This window comes from Colletotrichum lupini, chromosome 4, assembly GCF_023278565.1.
Source record: "Colletotrichum lupini chromosome 4, complete sequence".
Lineage (NCBI taxonomy): Eukaryota > Fungi > Ascomycota > Sordariomycetes > Glomerellales > Glomerellaceae > Colletotrichum > Colletotrichum lupini.
The window spans coordinates 6,625,297-6,641,439 of NC_064677.1; the positions used below are offsets into that span (position 1 = coordinate 6,625,297).

At 54.1% G+C, this 16,143-nt stretch overlaps 6 protein-coding genes across 6 annotated transcripts; 3 read left to right on the forward strand and 3 right to left on the reverse strand.

The window, feature by feature from the left end:
• Window positions 1-1,728: 1,728 nt before the first annotated feature.
• Window positions 1,729-4,803, reverse strand: CLUP02_09064 (uncharacterized protein; the record flags this gene model as incomplete). Its single annotated transcript, XM_049288045.1, has 2 exons — window positions 1,729-1,764; window positions 1,822-4,803. Coding segments are annotated over 2 exons (3,018 nt in total), but the record flags the coding sequence as incomplete, so codon positions are not given.
• A 322-nt stretch (window positions 4,804-5,125) lies between these two features.
• On the forward strand, window positions 5,126-5,830 carry CLUP02_09065 (pre-mRNA-splicing factor ISY1; the record flags this gene model as incomplete). Its single annotated transcript, XM_049288046.1, has 1 exon — window positions 5,126-5,830. One exon carries the CDS (start codon window positions 5,126-5,128, stop codon window positions 5,828-5,830), a length of 705 nt encoding a protein of 234 aa, XP_049145190.1.
• Window positions 5,831-6,013: 183 nt separating this feature from the next.
• Window positions 6,014-8,696, forward strand: CLUP02_09066 (Arb2 domain-containing protein; the record flags this gene model as incomplete). The annotated part of the gene is made up of 9 exons (XM_049288047.1): window positions 6,014-6,024; window positions 6,149-6,382; window positions 6,466-6,637; window positions 6,705-6,763; window positions 6,987-7,032; window positions 7,080-7,224; window positions 7,317-7,392; window positions 7,442-7,557; window positions 7,612-8,696. The coding sequence occupies 9 exons, from the start codon at window positions 6,014-6,016 to the stop codon at window positions 8,694-8,696; spliced, it is 1,944 nt and encodes a 647-aa protein (XP_049145191.1).
• Window positions 8,697-9,089: 393 nt separating this feature from the next.
• On the reverse strand, window positions 9,090-10,769 carry CLUP02_09067 (uncharacterized protein; the record flags this gene model as incomplete). The annotated part of the gene is made up of 1 exon (XM_049288048.1): window positions 9,090-10,769. The coding sequence occupies one exon, from the start codon at window positions 10,767-10,769 to the stop codon at window positions 9,090-9,092; it is 1,680 nt and encodes a 559-aa protein (XP_049145192.1).
• A 519-nt stretch (window positions 10,770-11,288) lies between these two features.
• On the forward strand, window positions 11,289-12,925 carry CLUP02_09068 (ThiF family protein; the record flags this gene model as incomplete). Its single annotated transcript, XM_049288049.1, has 3 exons — window positions 11,289-11,465; window positions 11,521-12,397; window positions 12,456-12,925. 3 exons carry the CDS (start codon window positions 11,289-11,291, stop codon window positions 12,923-12,925), a joined length of 1,524 nt encoding a protein of 507 aa, XP_049145193.1.
• A 2,025-nt stretch (window positions 12,926-14,950) lies between these two features.
• Window positions 14,951-15,549, reverse strand: CLUP02_09069 (uncharacterized protein; the record flags this gene model as incomplete). Its single annotated transcript, XM_049288050.1, has 2 exons — window positions 14,951-15,230; window positions 15,515-15,549. 2 exons carry the CDS (start codon window positions 15,547-15,549, stop codon window positions 14,951-14,953), a joined length of 315 nt encoding a protein of 104 aa, XP_049145194.1.
• Between the last annotated feature and the right edge of the window lie 594 nt (window positions 15,550-16,143).

The window sequence follows — 16,143 nt, forward strand, 5'->3', positions numbered from 1 at the left end:
TAATTAGGGGCCCTATTTACGATTATCGTAGCTAGCTTAACTTATAATTAGAACCTCCTTCTTATACCTACGCAGATATTCATATAGTTCAATTAATCTCTTCGTCAACTACGGTTCGAACTAACTACCCTGTAATAGGGATACCAACAGATAGAGTCAAACAGTTTTGTTACAATTCGTTTTTGATTTATGGAGTTTGAGCAATGCTCTTGGAACCTGGCAACATAGCATGTTTTCTGTCACGAGACAGGAAGATTGCTAGCATATTATGACACACTCTACCATGTAGATTCTCTCATAGACCTCATTGTGGAGATTGCTTTTTACCACTTTATTCTAGATCCGTTACTTTGAGCTACTACAAACCTAGTACATGTGCTCATGGATGTGCGCCATGTCTCGACATATTCCGTTCGACGATTTACGACGTTGATAAGTGTCACGGCTTGTGCCACGCAACAATTAGCATGAGTAGATTAGAAAGCAGTTGTAATTGAGCAAGATTGAATGACCAAAAGAGTCACGTCTTCCAATAATGAAAGTGACGACTACCTACAAGAATGGCCAGCACGTCGCGGTTCAGTACTCTCTGAACCTACAGGCAGTCATACTTCATGTGAACATTGAAAAATCACTGAACATGGAACCAACATCTCGAAATATCCCCTTGGAGCGCCTTACCAATCAATCAAGTCAAGAAACTTTCGAGGAGCTTGACATCATTTTTGACACAGCCATAGCCTATTAATCCTCCTCAGCTTCTAAGGTTGAGCCTCAGCACACGAAACTTTACTGAGTTGCGAGACAGCTCGGTGCTCAACGGCGCAGATTCACTGTGGCCTCAAATTTGATCAAGGGTGGTTTCCTAGAAGTTGACTGAACTGATTAGTGGAGTTGTGTCGAGTGCAACGCTGTTTCTAGGTGTCAAGACGAAGGGAATCTGGCAGGAATACTGTTCGCGCGCGAACGATGGACCATGGATCAATACCATACCATGGAGTTTTGAAGCTCAAGCATCTCCTCGTATACCCTAATCTTCTCGCCGATGCCATTGTCAATTCCACTGAAATGTCATCCCGGCAACTACTCCTCACAGAAAGCTTCACTTTTGCAAATAGATCAATCCAGAACATCGGCGCGGCTCGCTCATTCTTATCGTACTCCCTCGTCGCCAGCGCAGATTAGCCCCAGATCTAGTCCCTAGACTCCCTCTCAAGAAAACCAGTAAGAACCACGAATCAACATAGAAGCTTCAAGCTTTTGGCAATGTCTAGGATGCAACTGACTGTGTTGAACACTTCCTAAGGTCAATAGTTCATGCGTTCATGATTATGTAGAAACGCGTAGAGGTGAACACTCTTGGCCGGCAGGAAACCAAGTCGCCAGATCGTGGCCAGCTTCATATTGACAGTTGAGGTGCCCCTTTTCAGGACGGTCTAGACTTTTCACTTCGCATGTATGCATCTCGCAGAACGGGCTGTGGAAGCTTATCACATCCTACAGTAAAGCATGGGACTACGGCTACATCTAGGCGCAACCCTAGGTAGTCACGAGACGCCTTTTGGAGTAGTGCACTGTTGATGGCAACTTATTCCCGTCTTCGCGACTTTGGGTCGACAATACCATTCGTAGACAGCAAATAAAGGCGGTTGTAAGGACACATGCAGGGACATCATTGCACAAACTCAAACGACTCTATTATATCATGATATCATACAATGCTTTTATCTACGCCCAACGCAAGTTGGTCTGCTTCTTGCGAACCTATTCCTCTTGTTAGCAAATGATCCGCGAAAACATTTGCGGGAGAGATAAACTTACAATGGGTCCCAACACAGTGACACCAACAGTGAGCGCAAGAACAGTCGAAATCAGGCTAATCTTGTTGAAGCCCTTGCCGAGGATATCAAATGCAAAGCTAGGCGCGACACGGCTTCCAAAGATGTCGACGCCGTAGGAGAAGACCAAGCTGGTGCTCTCCACGACGGTGGGCGAGGTAATGATCTTCTGCACGCCAATGATGTCGCGCTGGTGGGTAATGACTTGTCTGGGGTCGATCTCAATGGCGGGGTGGTACCTGATCAGGCCCTCGGCCTCCATCTCCGCGGGTGTCGGGTCGCGTCCGACTGGACGTCTCGGCTCAAGGAGCTGGCGGGGAAGACTGACAATGGCGTGAGACTCAGGCAGGTAGCCTAGGACGTGTCGGCTGGTGATGCCCTGGCGGGTCTGCGTGACGGCAAGAGCGGCCAAAGGGGCAGACAAGATCCAAGCTTGGCTGATCACTGAGGGAAGGGGTACGCCGGTCGGGGTATCGACAGGCTCGGTAGAGGAGAAGTTGGCAGCATCACCAAGCGGGCCTCGGTCATCGGCGTACTCGCTCTCGTACAAGTCGGAGACCACGATCTGGTTGCCCTTCAGGGTTTGTCCAGAGAGAGGCTGGCCGGCATCATCCTTCAGAGAATACTGCCCGAAGAACGAGCAGGCGAACCAGTTCTCAGCGAGTGTGCATTCGATGTTCTTGTTGCCATCAACTCCCTCATGGGTAGTGGAGTGGAGGACAGCGCCCGAGACCGAGTCAATCAGGTATACGTTGAGAGAAGACTGGGCGTTGCTGTAGGCAGAAACGACAATCGTGTTGGGGTTCAGGTACTTATACTTGACGCGTCTGTCGCCAAGAACACGTCCGATGGAAGCAATGGGATCGTGGACGGGGCGAGTTGCGATGTTGACAATGTCGAAGCCCTTTGGCGCAGAGAACTCCCAAGCAACCTGTTCCTTGCCTGTGCCTTCCTCGTCAATGTAGGTCAGGCCCTTCAGCTCGCCCTTCAAGCCACGAACGACGACAGTTTGTGTGGGTATCCATGCAGCAGGGACGTCGCCGATGGCACCTCCAACTCCAACGGGGGCGAGCCATGGTCCTGAAGGGCTATCGACAATGACGGCAGCTTGAGTTTGCACCCAGGAGCCTTCAGGCATAGAGTCAACCATCTTTCCGGTGTCTGTCTTGGCTATAACGTAATCGCCAAAGTGGCCTCGAACAGTGACGGTGGACTTGGCATCCTCAACAAAGATGCCCTTGATATCCCAGGTGTTCCAGGGGGCAATATCGACAGCGTGAAGTTTCCAGATGACTTTGCCATGCTTGCCGATATCAATACCGAAAAGCTTGCCGCGTCTGGTCACCAGAACCACGATCTTGTTGAAGCCGAAGGCATCGCGAGAAAGACCCTCTGTCCTTGAGGTAATCTCAGCTCCGGTGATGCTGCTAACCAGACGCTGGGGGATGGAGGCGAGATAGTCGGGCAGATAGGCGAGGTCATCGAAGTGGCGTTGGACACGGTGGATGTAAGCAGACAGGACGTTGTCGTGTGCCTCGGCTTCAAGGGTCTTGGCGAGGTCCTCGCTTTCGGGGATCTCTGCGAAGGCGGCGGCGACACCTCCGGTAAGACCTTCGGGGCGAACCCAGGCCTCTTCACCGTTGCGGACCAAAACCCAGTCATCCAGAGTAGTAACAGCTGCGCAGCGGACAGCAAAGTTGTCCGCAGCCTTCTTGATAACCTCGGATACGGCGTGGAGAGCCGCGAATCTCTCATTGCCTTCCTTAAAGGCCCATTTTCCGAGGATGGCATGCGAGCTTGACGAGGTAAGGATAACCTCCTCTTCGGTGATGCGCGTGAACCACACGTTGGCGCCTTCGGAGCTAGTCGAGAAAGCGCCCAGTCCAGGAAGCACAGGCAGCTCGTGGTGCTTGGTTACGGCATTGGTCTTGATATTGACGTGGTAGACCTCGCCCTTGTGGCTGTCAGAGGATCTGCTGTGCACCAAGAAATGCGGCTCTGCGTTGAGGTGATGCGGGGCATGGATAGCTACATCAAGAGTCCTGGGAAACGGGAGGGCAAACTCCTGCTTCGACTTGGTGCCCAGAACATTGACCTTGAGCTTCGTGTGATCGCTATCGAGCCAGGCGACGATGGGAGACGCAGAGTTGGCGCCAACGAACATGACGTCTCTTTTATCTGTCACGTCGCCTTTGCTGCCGAGGCTTATATCGTCGATGCGCTTTCCAGTGAGGGTGTCATGGACGGAGACTCTCACAGCCCACATACCGTCGTTTCCGTAAAGGCTGACAACAAAGATCTTCTCGATGTTGTTGGATACCTGGAGCGGGATGGTTTTAGACACATCCTTGTTCTCCCAAACAACAGTTCCGTCAGCTCCGTTGAGTCTTCTCAGGACGGTAGAGCCATCCTCCTCTTCGAAAAGCGCCAGCACATCCTTGCGTCCGTTTTCTGTCATCTCCATGACTTCCAAATCCTTGATTGTACCCACGAAGTCGATCCACCAGGCGTTCCTGCCGGACAAGGCGTTCCAGGCATGTACTGAGCTTCCGTACGCAGACACAACCCAATCCTCGTCCTCAGCCGCTCGCAAGTGTCCACCTCCATTCGTGATGTTGCCCGTCAGGAATTGACGCCAGACGACCGCGCCGTTGCTGGGATTGACGGCTCCGAGCACCCCGACATCGCTGAGGGTGTAGAGTAACGAAGCCTTATCGTCGCGCCGGGGCTTGTGGAATAGGGTGGTCTCGACCTGAGGGACGCCGATGAGCTCGTGGTGGTAATCGATGTCGCCAACCTCGTCGACAAACACCGCGCCGACGAGCGACGTAGCTGCGAGAAGCAGCGTCGTAAGGCGCATGGTGATGGGGTGTGGTGCTTTGAGCTTGTCGTGGAGTTGGACAGCTCCAAAAGTGTGTGAAGCTCGCACGTCACTTGGTGGTGGTCTAGTGGTGGTAGGAGCAGTGCTGTACGATTACCTAGTGTACAAAGCACAGCGTACCTCGCCCGCAGTGGAAGGCCCCATATTTCTGTTGGAGGCGTGGCTGATTGGATGTGGGGGAAGGCCCGTGCCAGGCGCGCAACATTGACGACCGAAAGCTTTCAGAAGACGAAGTTGCCCTGCCGTGCGATCCTCTCTTCCAAAGCCAAACCAAATCACATTCGCTCGAAGCTCAGCGCTCTATCCCGTAGCCAAAGCTCTCATAATGGTATGTGAATCTCCCGTGCATGTTCAAGTTGGATAATGCTAATAGGCGCAGGCGCGAAACTCGGAAAAGGCGCAGTCCATGCTGTTTCGCTTTCGCGAAGCGCAAGCAGCGGACCTGGGCATTATCGACATCGGCCGGACAAGACGACCAAGAGTGATCACCGAGGTCGATTCGATACCGTCATGCGAGAAGTGGCGTGGCCAAGTGTTGAAGGAGATCTCGCGCAAGGTCTCCAAGATTCAAGATACCGCCCTCAGTGACTACCAGATTCGCGACCTCAACGACGAAATCAACAAGCTCATGAGGGAAAAGTACATGTGGGAGGTACAAATACGAAATCTTGGTGGACCTAATTACATGCGTGGAGGCGGCAAGATATACGACGAAGAGGGGCGAGAGATACCAGGAGGTGGAAAAGGCTATCGGTATTTTGGGCGCGCGCGAGATCTGCCCGGAGTGAAGGAACTATTCGATGCAGCCAAGGCAAAGGCTACAAACGAAAAACCTCTGGAGACGAGGGACGACTTGCGGAAACAGGTCGATGCGGCGTACTACGGTTACGCGCCAGATGAGGAGGACCCGGAACTGCTAGCGTATGAGCTCGCAAAGGAGGAAGAGGCCCTCGCGCACATGGCAAAGACCGGAAAGCAGCAATTGCCCCCTGACTGGGAGGCTTTGCCGGGTGACACAGGCGACGGAAAGGGCTGGGAGCTGCCGACACTGGAGGAGGTGCAAGAAGAGTTGATCAACAGGCGGCGGCAGAAGCTCTTGGACCAATTATAGCAGCCAACCCGCGCGCTGCCTTTTCGGTTACGATGAGAACTGCTTTGATCTTTTTGGAGGGTCACTGGTGTTTTTCGAGAGGTCGTGTCGCTGCTGTATCATATTGCAAAGTTTGGGGTTCAGTCATAGCCTGAAATGATGGCTGGCGTTCTTGGAGGGTTTACGGCTAATCGAATACCAAAAATGCTATTTGTGTGAGCTCAAATGGAGTCTATATTGAATCAAGTATTTATCGAAAAGCGCTTACCATCGCCTGTTGATGAGGTCTATCTGAGGTAAGGTACCCAGGCAGGCTAACCTTTGGTGGGCTCGGTGAAGCTCGGTGAGAGATAAGATAACACTTCCACGTGACCGATCGCGAACTTCAACCCAAGCTTCGAAAGCTCGACTTTTGCGATTGCACGACCAGTATCTCCCCGTTCAATACGTCACCACAGTCGCCAAAATGTCGATGTTCCGTGCAAAGAAGCTGGATCTGGGATGTTTCGTCAACATCCGGACGATTCGTGACCACACGAAGCGCCAGGTCTTTATGCAGAACGAGCCCGAGAGGTTAGCAACGCCGAACTCCCTACATCCCCTTCAAAACCGACGAATCCAATCGAATCTGAACTGACACGAAGCTCCTTAAATAGACAAGCTCTGCGATACATTATTCAGAACACGACTCTCCCGGGCCGTGTGCGCGCCGAGGCGCAGCTTCAGCTGGGTCAGATGCACTGCTACACCCGGCCGACGCAGATCAAGAACCGATGCATTTTGGGTGGCAAGGCCAGGGGTGTCTTCCGCGACTTTAAGATGACGAGGGTATGTCGAAAACGTGGCTTTTCATCGAAATTCAGTTTGAACCGCGTATGTTGACTAGAGAGTACAGTTCAACTTCCGTATGCAAGCGTACGAGGGTAACATTCCCGGTGTGAAGAAGGCTAGTTGGTAGACGAAGATGCGGCGGAGGACGATTATCAAAAATAAAAGTAGGAAAATACTGTTGTAAGATGCAACGAAAGGGGCTTATGGACCTTTCAGACGGCATGCTACGCTCGCGAGCTTGCTCATAGATGGACGATTTAGGGACTGGCGTTTGGCTGCATGTTGGCACCCTAAGAAGCATATGTACAGATACAAATACTGGCAAACAATGTACAACACATCTCAGTTCACGTGTGGATCAGATCTGTTTGATAGCGGACGATTTTCTTTCAGTTTGCCTCGCATATATCTACCTAGGCAGGAAGTCTGACGAGTGCAGTTGCCTTCTCATTCAATAAGAGGCCCTGGATCTGGTTTCGATCGTTGGCTTTGGAGTTACTTCCTGCTCACTGCTGTGTTTCGTTTTCATCTTATCATCTTTCCGGTCCCTCTCCTGCTCTCCCAGCGAGCTTCTCTCAGCCTCAGTCCCCGTCTCTTCAAAACTGATAATACAAAACCCCTTCTCAGCCATCTTTCCTTCTACACCCCAATACTCCCCTACCTCGTCTCCGTCTAGCCGCCACCATGTTCCGCCGCCGCTGGTCTGGTCTCCCCAAAGACCCTATCTTCTCATCTAACTTGAAGGATCTTGGGTTTGCAGCCTTTTCCGTTTCAAGCCGTGACCAGAGCTAACGTTTCCAGCTATTTCATCAACGACCAAGATGAGATCCGCAACATCAAGGAACCCGATTACTACTTCAAGTACTATCTCACCAAGAACGGCCGCGTCAATGATCGCCAGCGCTTCCATTTCAATGGTAAGTACCTATCATTGTTAGCCTTCATTGCGCCTTCTTCCTAACCTCACACAGAAGCGATCCGCGACATTGTCCATGGCCGTCTCGAAAAGGAAGGTTTGAAGAAGGTCCTTCTACCTCTCGGCGTCGAGCCAACCTCGCCCAACGTCTCGATCTTCACGAGTGCCAACTTGGCATCTGCCTCGCGCGTAATCGTGATCTTTGGCGAGCCCAGCCAGGATCTCGGCAACTTGGCCCTCCGTGTCGTCAACGGCCCCGGCGGCATCAACAAGGGCAGCATGGTCTCAGTCGTTCAGGAGATCAACCGCCAGAGAGCCTCGCCGTATGACGATGGTCCCCCCGGAATCATTATCGCCAACACGGGTGAGCTTTGGTGGTGGCCCGAAGGCAAAAAGGCTCTAAGCCCGACTTCCGCCTTGGCCGTTCCCAGGAAGAGCATGGTTCACCACGGCCGCGCCAACAACCCAAGATACCATTCAATCCCGAATAACGAGACCCCCGAAGCCCACATTGCGTACGTTCTCAACGAGGTCATCCCATCGCTTCTATCGCCAAACGCTCGCCTCGACATCATCGGCATAGGCCTCGGTGCCGACCACGCGACTAGAGTGTTGGACACACCCGAGACCTGGTCCGCTCTCGACCATCGCATCAACACCTTGTCCTTGCTGGGTAGCACAACCAGCGTCGATGAACTCTCTCACCAACCCTTCAAAGAGTTCCTCCCTCGCCGCGCTCGAGCGTACATCACAGATGAAGCGCCTGCACTTACACCCTTGGCACAACCCGGCGGCAATCCAAACACGGCCTCCTTCACACAGCACGGCTGCACGGTCTACAGCTCCGGCGAAGTCTACCTCGTCGAGTGCATGCTCGTCACTAGCCACGTCCTCATGCTCGACTGGGTACAAGAGGTCGCTCTCGCCGGCCCCGACTACCGCCACCCGGAGGTGGTCGCCGTGGACCCCCATGTGCCGACAGAGGAGGAGTGGGCGGCGGGAGGATTCGACGAGCAGTGGGAGAATATGCCCGAATTTGCGAAGCCGAGTATCGGATATGCCATGGCGCCTGAGGACCATGAGCATTGCCAGGTCCTGGAGGGTATTCAGAAGCAGAGCAATGCTTGGGAGGAATCTTGAGGGATGATGATGGGCCGTCTCATAAACGGATAGGGGATGGTAGCATATGGGACAATATGCTCACTTGGGCACGATGATTATCATCAGGCCTCAAACATTTGATAGGAGAGCTGGCGTGAGGCAGTTAGTCGTGATCACAAAAGTTGGCAACTCACATTTGCTCTGCCATTCATGCCGAAAGCGCTGCCGTGGCTTGTGAATGGGTAAAGACAACAAATATGATGTACCTATATCCCGTAATCAGTGATGACTGATAATACTTCGCTGCCAACATCTGACAAACAAGACATCAAATGCGCAAATGGTATCATTGATATGAAGTTGCTGAAACAACATTACTGTACAAGTTTGCTCCTCGTCGCTGCGCCAACCTCGACCGAAATGTGCCCCTTCTTACACCTGAAGCAACGAAGCCAACCCAGCAACAGGCGGCTCAACCTGCACCAACAGCTCCCTGGTCCGCCGTATCCTCTCCTTGACGACCTTCTCCTCCGCCGCCCACCTGCTCTCCTCGGTCTTGGTCTCCGTCCAGAACCCAAACGCGGATTTCGCCGGCGCGGCCTGGTTCTTGGCCTCCTCTTCTCTGGCTAAGCTAGCCACCATGGCAGACCAGTTCTGCAGTCCCGTGCCGAGACACTCGCGGCACGTCTTGCGGGCCTCCTTGTCGCCGCCAATCGGACCGAGCTTGCGCAGCTGCTCCTCGGCGAGGTCAACTGCGTCGCGCGTCCACGCGAGGCCCTCGTCGCGGTTCGCGGCCTGCTTCTTGGAAGAGGAATCCTTGGCGGCTGCCGCGGCGGCGTAGATGATTTCGCCAATGTAGAGGTTCAGCCCTGCCTCTTCACAGAGTTCCTTCGGGTGGCGCCAGGGAGGGCGGGTGCCGTCGTCCGGTGGCGCGGGGTACCTGGGTGCCTGTGCTAGGTTCCGTATCCTCTGCCACAGCGTCGCGGGCGTCTCTGTGGGACGTTCTTGACCCGGGAGAGGAACCTGGGGTAGGGCGCGGCGGGCGCGGAGGACGGAGATGAAGATGGGGAGGGCGGCATTGACGTCGTCGTTGCGCGCCTTGTGGAGGGCGACGGAGGTGAGGACGGTCAGCACGTTCTCGGACGGCAACGTCGTCTTCTTCTCGTTGATGGTGTAGGTGCGGAGATCGACGAGGGGAGGGTCGCTCGGGGCGGTCGCGGTAGCTAGGGTGAGCGCCCACTGGTACATGCGCTCGGCGGCGTCGGGCATCTGCTTGTAGTCGAGGAAGGAGGCGTAAGCGAGGGCGGCGTCCATCTTTTGTCGGTCGGTGAAGCCCTTTGTGGTGAGGATGCGGAGGTAGTGGTTCTCGGCGGGCTCGTAGGCAACTTCGCAGTCCTCTTCGCGGGGCGCGCTCTCCGCGCCAGGAGGAATGGGTTTCGGGTGCGGGTTGGAAGGGCCCAAGACGACGTCGGCGGGGAATATAATGTTTCTCGTCCGGTCCTTGACCCAGCCGTCGAGCTGCTCCGCCGCCTGCGCCATGAGCATCAACACCTCGTAGTAGCCCCGCCTCCAGTTCTCGCTCTTGGCCGAGACGTCCTTGCCCGCGTTGCCGATGCCGTCGATGGATAGAGGTTCGTCGAGAAGCTCCCGGATCGCCGCGCCGTCGATATCCGGGTTCTCCAGCCGAGCCAGCGCGCCTCTGCATGTCACGATGACCTCGACCCAGTTCACGCTGTGGCCGGGTGTATCTCGGGCAGCATTCTTGGCGCCACGAATGCCCATGCGCGTCAGGTAGGACCACTCGTGCGGCGTGGGGTATTCCTTCTCCAGTCCTTCCTGGTTCAGCAGGAAGACGATGCCGAGGATGCAGAGGGCGCCGCCCCAGATGGAGACATTATAGCGTAAGAAGAGACGGCCCTCGTAGCGCAGGAAGCGCTTCTTTTCTGTGGTGAAGTAGCGGGCCCGCGGCGCCGTGACGACGGGAATCGAGAGGAAGGGAAGCTGTGGCCTGCTGCGGGAGGTGAGGGATGTGTTGCTCGTAAAGGGCCGGGTGGTCTGGAGCCGGAAGAGCCTCTGGAGGAGGATTCGGCGGAGGGCTAGGCGCTGGCGCATCGTGGCTGCGGGCCAAGGAAACTTCAGATCGGGAGTGTTGTCGTGTTCATGCGGTTGTGAGGCTCATTGGTTCCTGGCAGGTGTCCGTCGGTGGTTGTGTCGTAGTTGACTTCTCTGCGGTAGAATTAAACATTCGGGAAGCTCAGAGCTTGAAGTGACCAGGGAGCTTCCAGTCCGAAGTGGTCGATGCATCCAAGATTCGATGCCGAAGTGGGGCCACTCATGGCCGGTGCGGTCGGTGGTGTCGGTGGGCGAATGTTCCGCTGTCAGCTGGAATTGGAGATGCTGATTGGTCACTCACCTACAGCAACTTTTTTTTTCTCCTTTGACCGGCGAAAGTGCAATAGAAGCCTGACTTGAAGGTACTGCTTAGACCCATCGACAGTGACATTGAGAGGGTCCTCCCGAAGCTCGTGTAAGACTGGCTTGACAGAAAGCCACTCAAGGCACTCCCTCTCCCTGTTGACGTGACACTTCACTAAGCTCATCATCTTGCATGATGGGTGTGCGAGATTGAAAATGTCTTCATTTTTCTCTAAAGCGGTGTCAAGTCCGCATGCGCAACTGGCGGCAACTGCAGTGTTGTCAGGCGCCACGGTAGCATGTTTCATCCTTGGCTACCAAGCATTCGAAAGAAAAGAACGGATTCAAGATCTCAAAAAGTCCATCCCTTCCTCTCCCGAGGAAGCTGCCAAGGTAACTGGACCGTAAACATCATAACATGAACCTCTAAACTAATCACATCTCACAGCTCACTCGGTATGGCGCCGCATCGCCCCCAGTAGACAAGGAGGATGCCCGCAACCAGGCCCTCGCCAGGAGAGCACAGGCCGGCGACTTTGACGAGGAACTCATTCTCGAACAACTCGCCCGCAACAGGGTCTTCCTGAAAGACGACGGTCTGCAAAAGCTCCGCAACGCCTTCGTCATCGTCGTCGGCTGCGGCGGCGTCGGCTCCCACTGTACCGCCGCCCTCGCCCGCTCAGGCGTCTCCAAGATCCGCCTCATCGACTTCGACCAGGTCACCCTCAGCTCCCTCAACCGACACGCCGTCGCCACACTGGCGGACGTCGGCATCCCCAAAGTACAGTGCCTCTATCGCCGCCTCATCGCCATCGCCCCCTGGGCCAAGTACGAGCTCAAGAACCAAAAGTTTGAAAAGATTGCCGCCGACGCGCTGCTTGCGCCCTGGGCCGAGGACAGACAGAAGCCGGACTACGTCGTCGACGCGATTGATAACATTGATACAAAGGTCGCTCTGCTCAAGTACTGCCACGATCACGGCATCCCCGTCATCTCCTCCATGGGAGCCGGTGCCAAGGGCGATCCCACGCGCGTTAACGTCGGCGATATCGGAGCCAGCACCGACGACGGGCTTTCCAGAGCTACTCGCAGGAAGCTGAAGCTGCAGGGCGTGACGGGTGGTATTCCTGTCGTGTACTCGACTGAGGTCGCCGGCGAGGGCAAGGCTGCTCTGTTGCCGCTCGACGAAGAAGAGTTCAAGAAGGGCCAGGTCGGCGATCTCAGTGTTTTGCCGACTTTCAGAGTCCGCATTCTGCCCGTGCTTGGAACCATGCCCGCCGTCTTCGGATACATTGCCGCGAACCACGTCATTCTCAGCATTTCAGGTAAGAAAAACCCATGAAGCGAATACATCTGATCTCACAAGGCTAACAAAGCTTCTAGGATACCCCCTCGATTATGTCCCGGCCAAGAACCGCGACAAGCTCTACACAGACATTGTCGCGTTCGTCCAAGGCTCCGAGACGAGAATCGTCCACCACAGATTCGGCATCGAAGAGTCCAAGGGTCTCCGTATCCCAGTCTCCCTCGGCGACGCCGCCTTCTTGACCGAGGAGCTGTGGAAGGGACGCAGCGCCGTCACCGGTCTCATCAACAGACTCGTGCTGGTACGGTGGAGACGGCCCGAGGGCCAGACCAAGCTGCGCATTGGGGAGGGCGCCGAGGAGCAGAAGTGGTCCAACATTCGCTTCCGCGACTTGGTGTGTATGACTAGAGACGAGGCTCTCCGCCACGAGAAGGAGTACCTTAAGAAGGACGATACCAAGTTGGAGGACCTGTACGATGCGGACGTGATTGCCCGGATAGAGGCTAGGTTGAAGGAAGCTATCGAGGTCGAGAAGGATAGACTTTGAGTAGAGAGTACATTTTAGAACCATATCACGAGTGTATGATTGAAAACCATACGTCTAGCTTTTTCCTCGTTCAGATGACCCTCAAGCATATTCTCAATGCTAGCTCCGGAGAGACCAAGGTGTGGCTGGTGGTGCCATGTAGATGTGGCTGTGCGAAATTAAAGTGGAGGGCGCCCAAAGCTCCCATCGTCACGCGGCGCGCCTGACTGGACTTCATCAACCGCGACTTGCTTCTTCCACCCTCAACCGAAGAGGTCTCCCGAATGCGACCTCTGCCACCATTGACACAAAAGATGGGCGCGGAATTTCCGAGTGTTTATTCTGAGCACAGTCTGTTGGATCCAGAGTTCCCGCTGCCAAACCCAGTGCCTTGAATAGGTAAGCTACTTTGTGTAGAAAATGAAATTCGGGGCCATTATGGCTGACCCCATCCCAGCAACTACTCTCCAGCCTCAGCTTCAATATGGCGCGGAAATGTTTCTAACATTATCTCCTGACGGGTTTCTCTCTGGCTCAAAGCAGCTACTTGCGCAAATTCTCGAGTGAGATTTGGCAAGACTCCCCTCCCAGGAGCGCGGCGGATATTTTTTTCCCATGCTGTCTTTTTTTCGACAACGCCAAGTTGGTTTCCTTTTTGTTCCCACCATGCTCTGCCAGTAATTTTCGCCCATTTTCTCGTCCACCTAATACACCTTCCTTACCCCCTTCCCTCACTCCGCCTGCATTGATGAAAGCTTTCACAAACGGTTACGGGACCATCGGGTTCTGCGGTTTTGCAACGGAACCCTCCACTCGATGGCAAGACCAGCACCAAAGAACAGAGATCTGAGCAGGCACCCATCTGGGTTTCCCCAGCATGGGATGTTTTCGCTGCGTTTGCTGCAACAGCTGGCGCCACGTTTCTTCGAAATCTCGTGCCGCAATGACGACAATCTGCAGTTACCTAGAAGCATTTCCTCCTCGTGCGTCACTGCGGGCACTCTTTTCGGAGGCGCTTGCCGTGTCTGCCTCGGAGAGAACTTGCTCGTGACAGGACACAATATAGTTTTCAATCGGAGCTGGCCGGTAAGTCGACAACAGCCTTTGACGGTTTACTCATTGCTATGGTGATGGAGGGCTAACGTCGATTGCAGATTTCGAGAACTGCCAGCCTAGCAGCCTACGCAGCAAACACGATATAGAATTGCCCGGTGATGACCATAGTCCAAATAAGCCAAAGTTGCAGACAGCACGATGGGTTTACAGCCCTCGGTCGTTGTCCGTGAGAACATGAGAGAGCTAATCTGAGGGCAAATTCATATCGTCGAGGTAAGTGATGTTTCAGCATGTCGGGTATGGGTCTCAGGGCATCTCTCTCTGTCACCTGCAGGTTCGGGATGGTGTTTTCCTACGACGCAATGGACTTAATTGACGCTTAATCGTGTCATTCATCGAGATGGCAAGCTCCTCTTGTATCATCAGCCTAAGCTTGGATCAATACCTTACCTTGGCAAAGTTGTAACATTCACCAATAAACAGGCAAGGACTATCCCCCTCTGCCATTCCCTTGACATGCTATAAGAACCTCGGATAGCTCGAGGGTGACCAGCATCTCACACCCGACTATCTAAAAAGCTAGATTACTTAATCAATTCAAGTTACGATAACAATAACAAAAACCAAAAGAGTTCACCCCCCCGGTGGCGAATGGGGGCTACATCTCTGGTGCTCATGCTGGGACTCGAACACGGGACCTCTCTCAAAGCCTTCACCGATTAGGCTGTTCGTGGACTTCAACCACTCCACCACCCAGCCAGTTTTGACCTGACCCCCAAGGGGGCGCCTGCTGGCTGGTGACAGGAACGGACTTGAGGGGGGGTATAAGGGGTTCTCACGGAAGGCACGGGAAGGTACGACCGTGAGGTGGTATATTCCAAAACGGGTGGGATGAACGTTCGGTGCACTCGCCATCCTCGCATCACGTGCACCTCGAAGCTAGCGGCTCGACGTCGAAAACTACAGCCATGTGCTCGCACGCTCGATGAATCAACAGGTCTGCCCGTCGTCCAGAGTAGCATCTGTCTGTACGCCATCTGTGATGAGCTGGAGTGCGCTGGCCCGGCCATGCTGAGTCTGGGGAATATTAGCTAGCAGTCTATCGCCGGCGTCATCGCCACGGGCACACGCAGCAGCAGCCTTTTCCACGGCCTCATGTCCAAAGGACGAGTTCGCGCTGTGCATCACGCTGACAACCGGCCAGGCGAAGTCTTGTTTGCCTGACGAAAGTCCACCCTGTTTCGCACTGCAATCCCTATTTTTCGGAACTCTGAAGATGCGCAAGTCATGTTACATGCCATGCCCGTCTTCACTTTGCGGTGGATACCGAACATTGACGCAGAAGCCAAGACGCTACACAGCTGGGACCAAGGCGTTCGAATGGTCGACGAAGGAAGTGAGGGGCAGACCGCACTGGGCCAAGAATGTTGTCGAGAAGAGCGTGCGATTAGCTTCTAGAAGCGTGGCGTATGAGAAAGAATGAGGTTGACTCGGAGAGATACGTTTGCCAGGCTATGGTATCGTGAGATGCTCGATCGAGAGACCGAGACTTACGCTGGAGGAGATCGGTATTGAGAGAACCTCGGCATGGTGCGGCGGGCTGAGGGACGATGGTACTACTGAGGGTTTGCAATGAAGAGAGCGTGGGGAAACCATCTCACCCTGCTTCACGGTCGCAGGATAGAACTCAGTGATGTACTGATGAACGCAATCTAACCGCTCACAAAACCAGTAAGTGGTGGTGTATTCAAGTCCTAGAACACGACATGTTCTAGATATTGAGAAAATGTTAAATGAATGACCCTAGTCCATTAGTGATGCGACGATGTCATTGAGAGCCACGAGTTGACAAACAAACAAATGCACGATGCACATAATCGGATAAATGAAAGCGCGGTATTGCACTGATACAACGAGGAATATGTACATCGCGTCATCTCTGTACCCAAGAGGCACAGGTCGAGATCAACGGTCAACAAACGCTTGGTTACACGAGTGAACTGGGCCCCGATAAGACGCATTTCCCTAATCGGGGCGAATACGGCTCGCGCAAGCACGAAATCCTTCGTATAAGTCTACCTATGGGCTATGATTGGACAGTCCATTTTGTCTCGAACCCCCAACGCGCAACACTCCTTTCCCTTGCCCAGACAGTCAGCATTGGCTTCGACCTCAAACAGGAA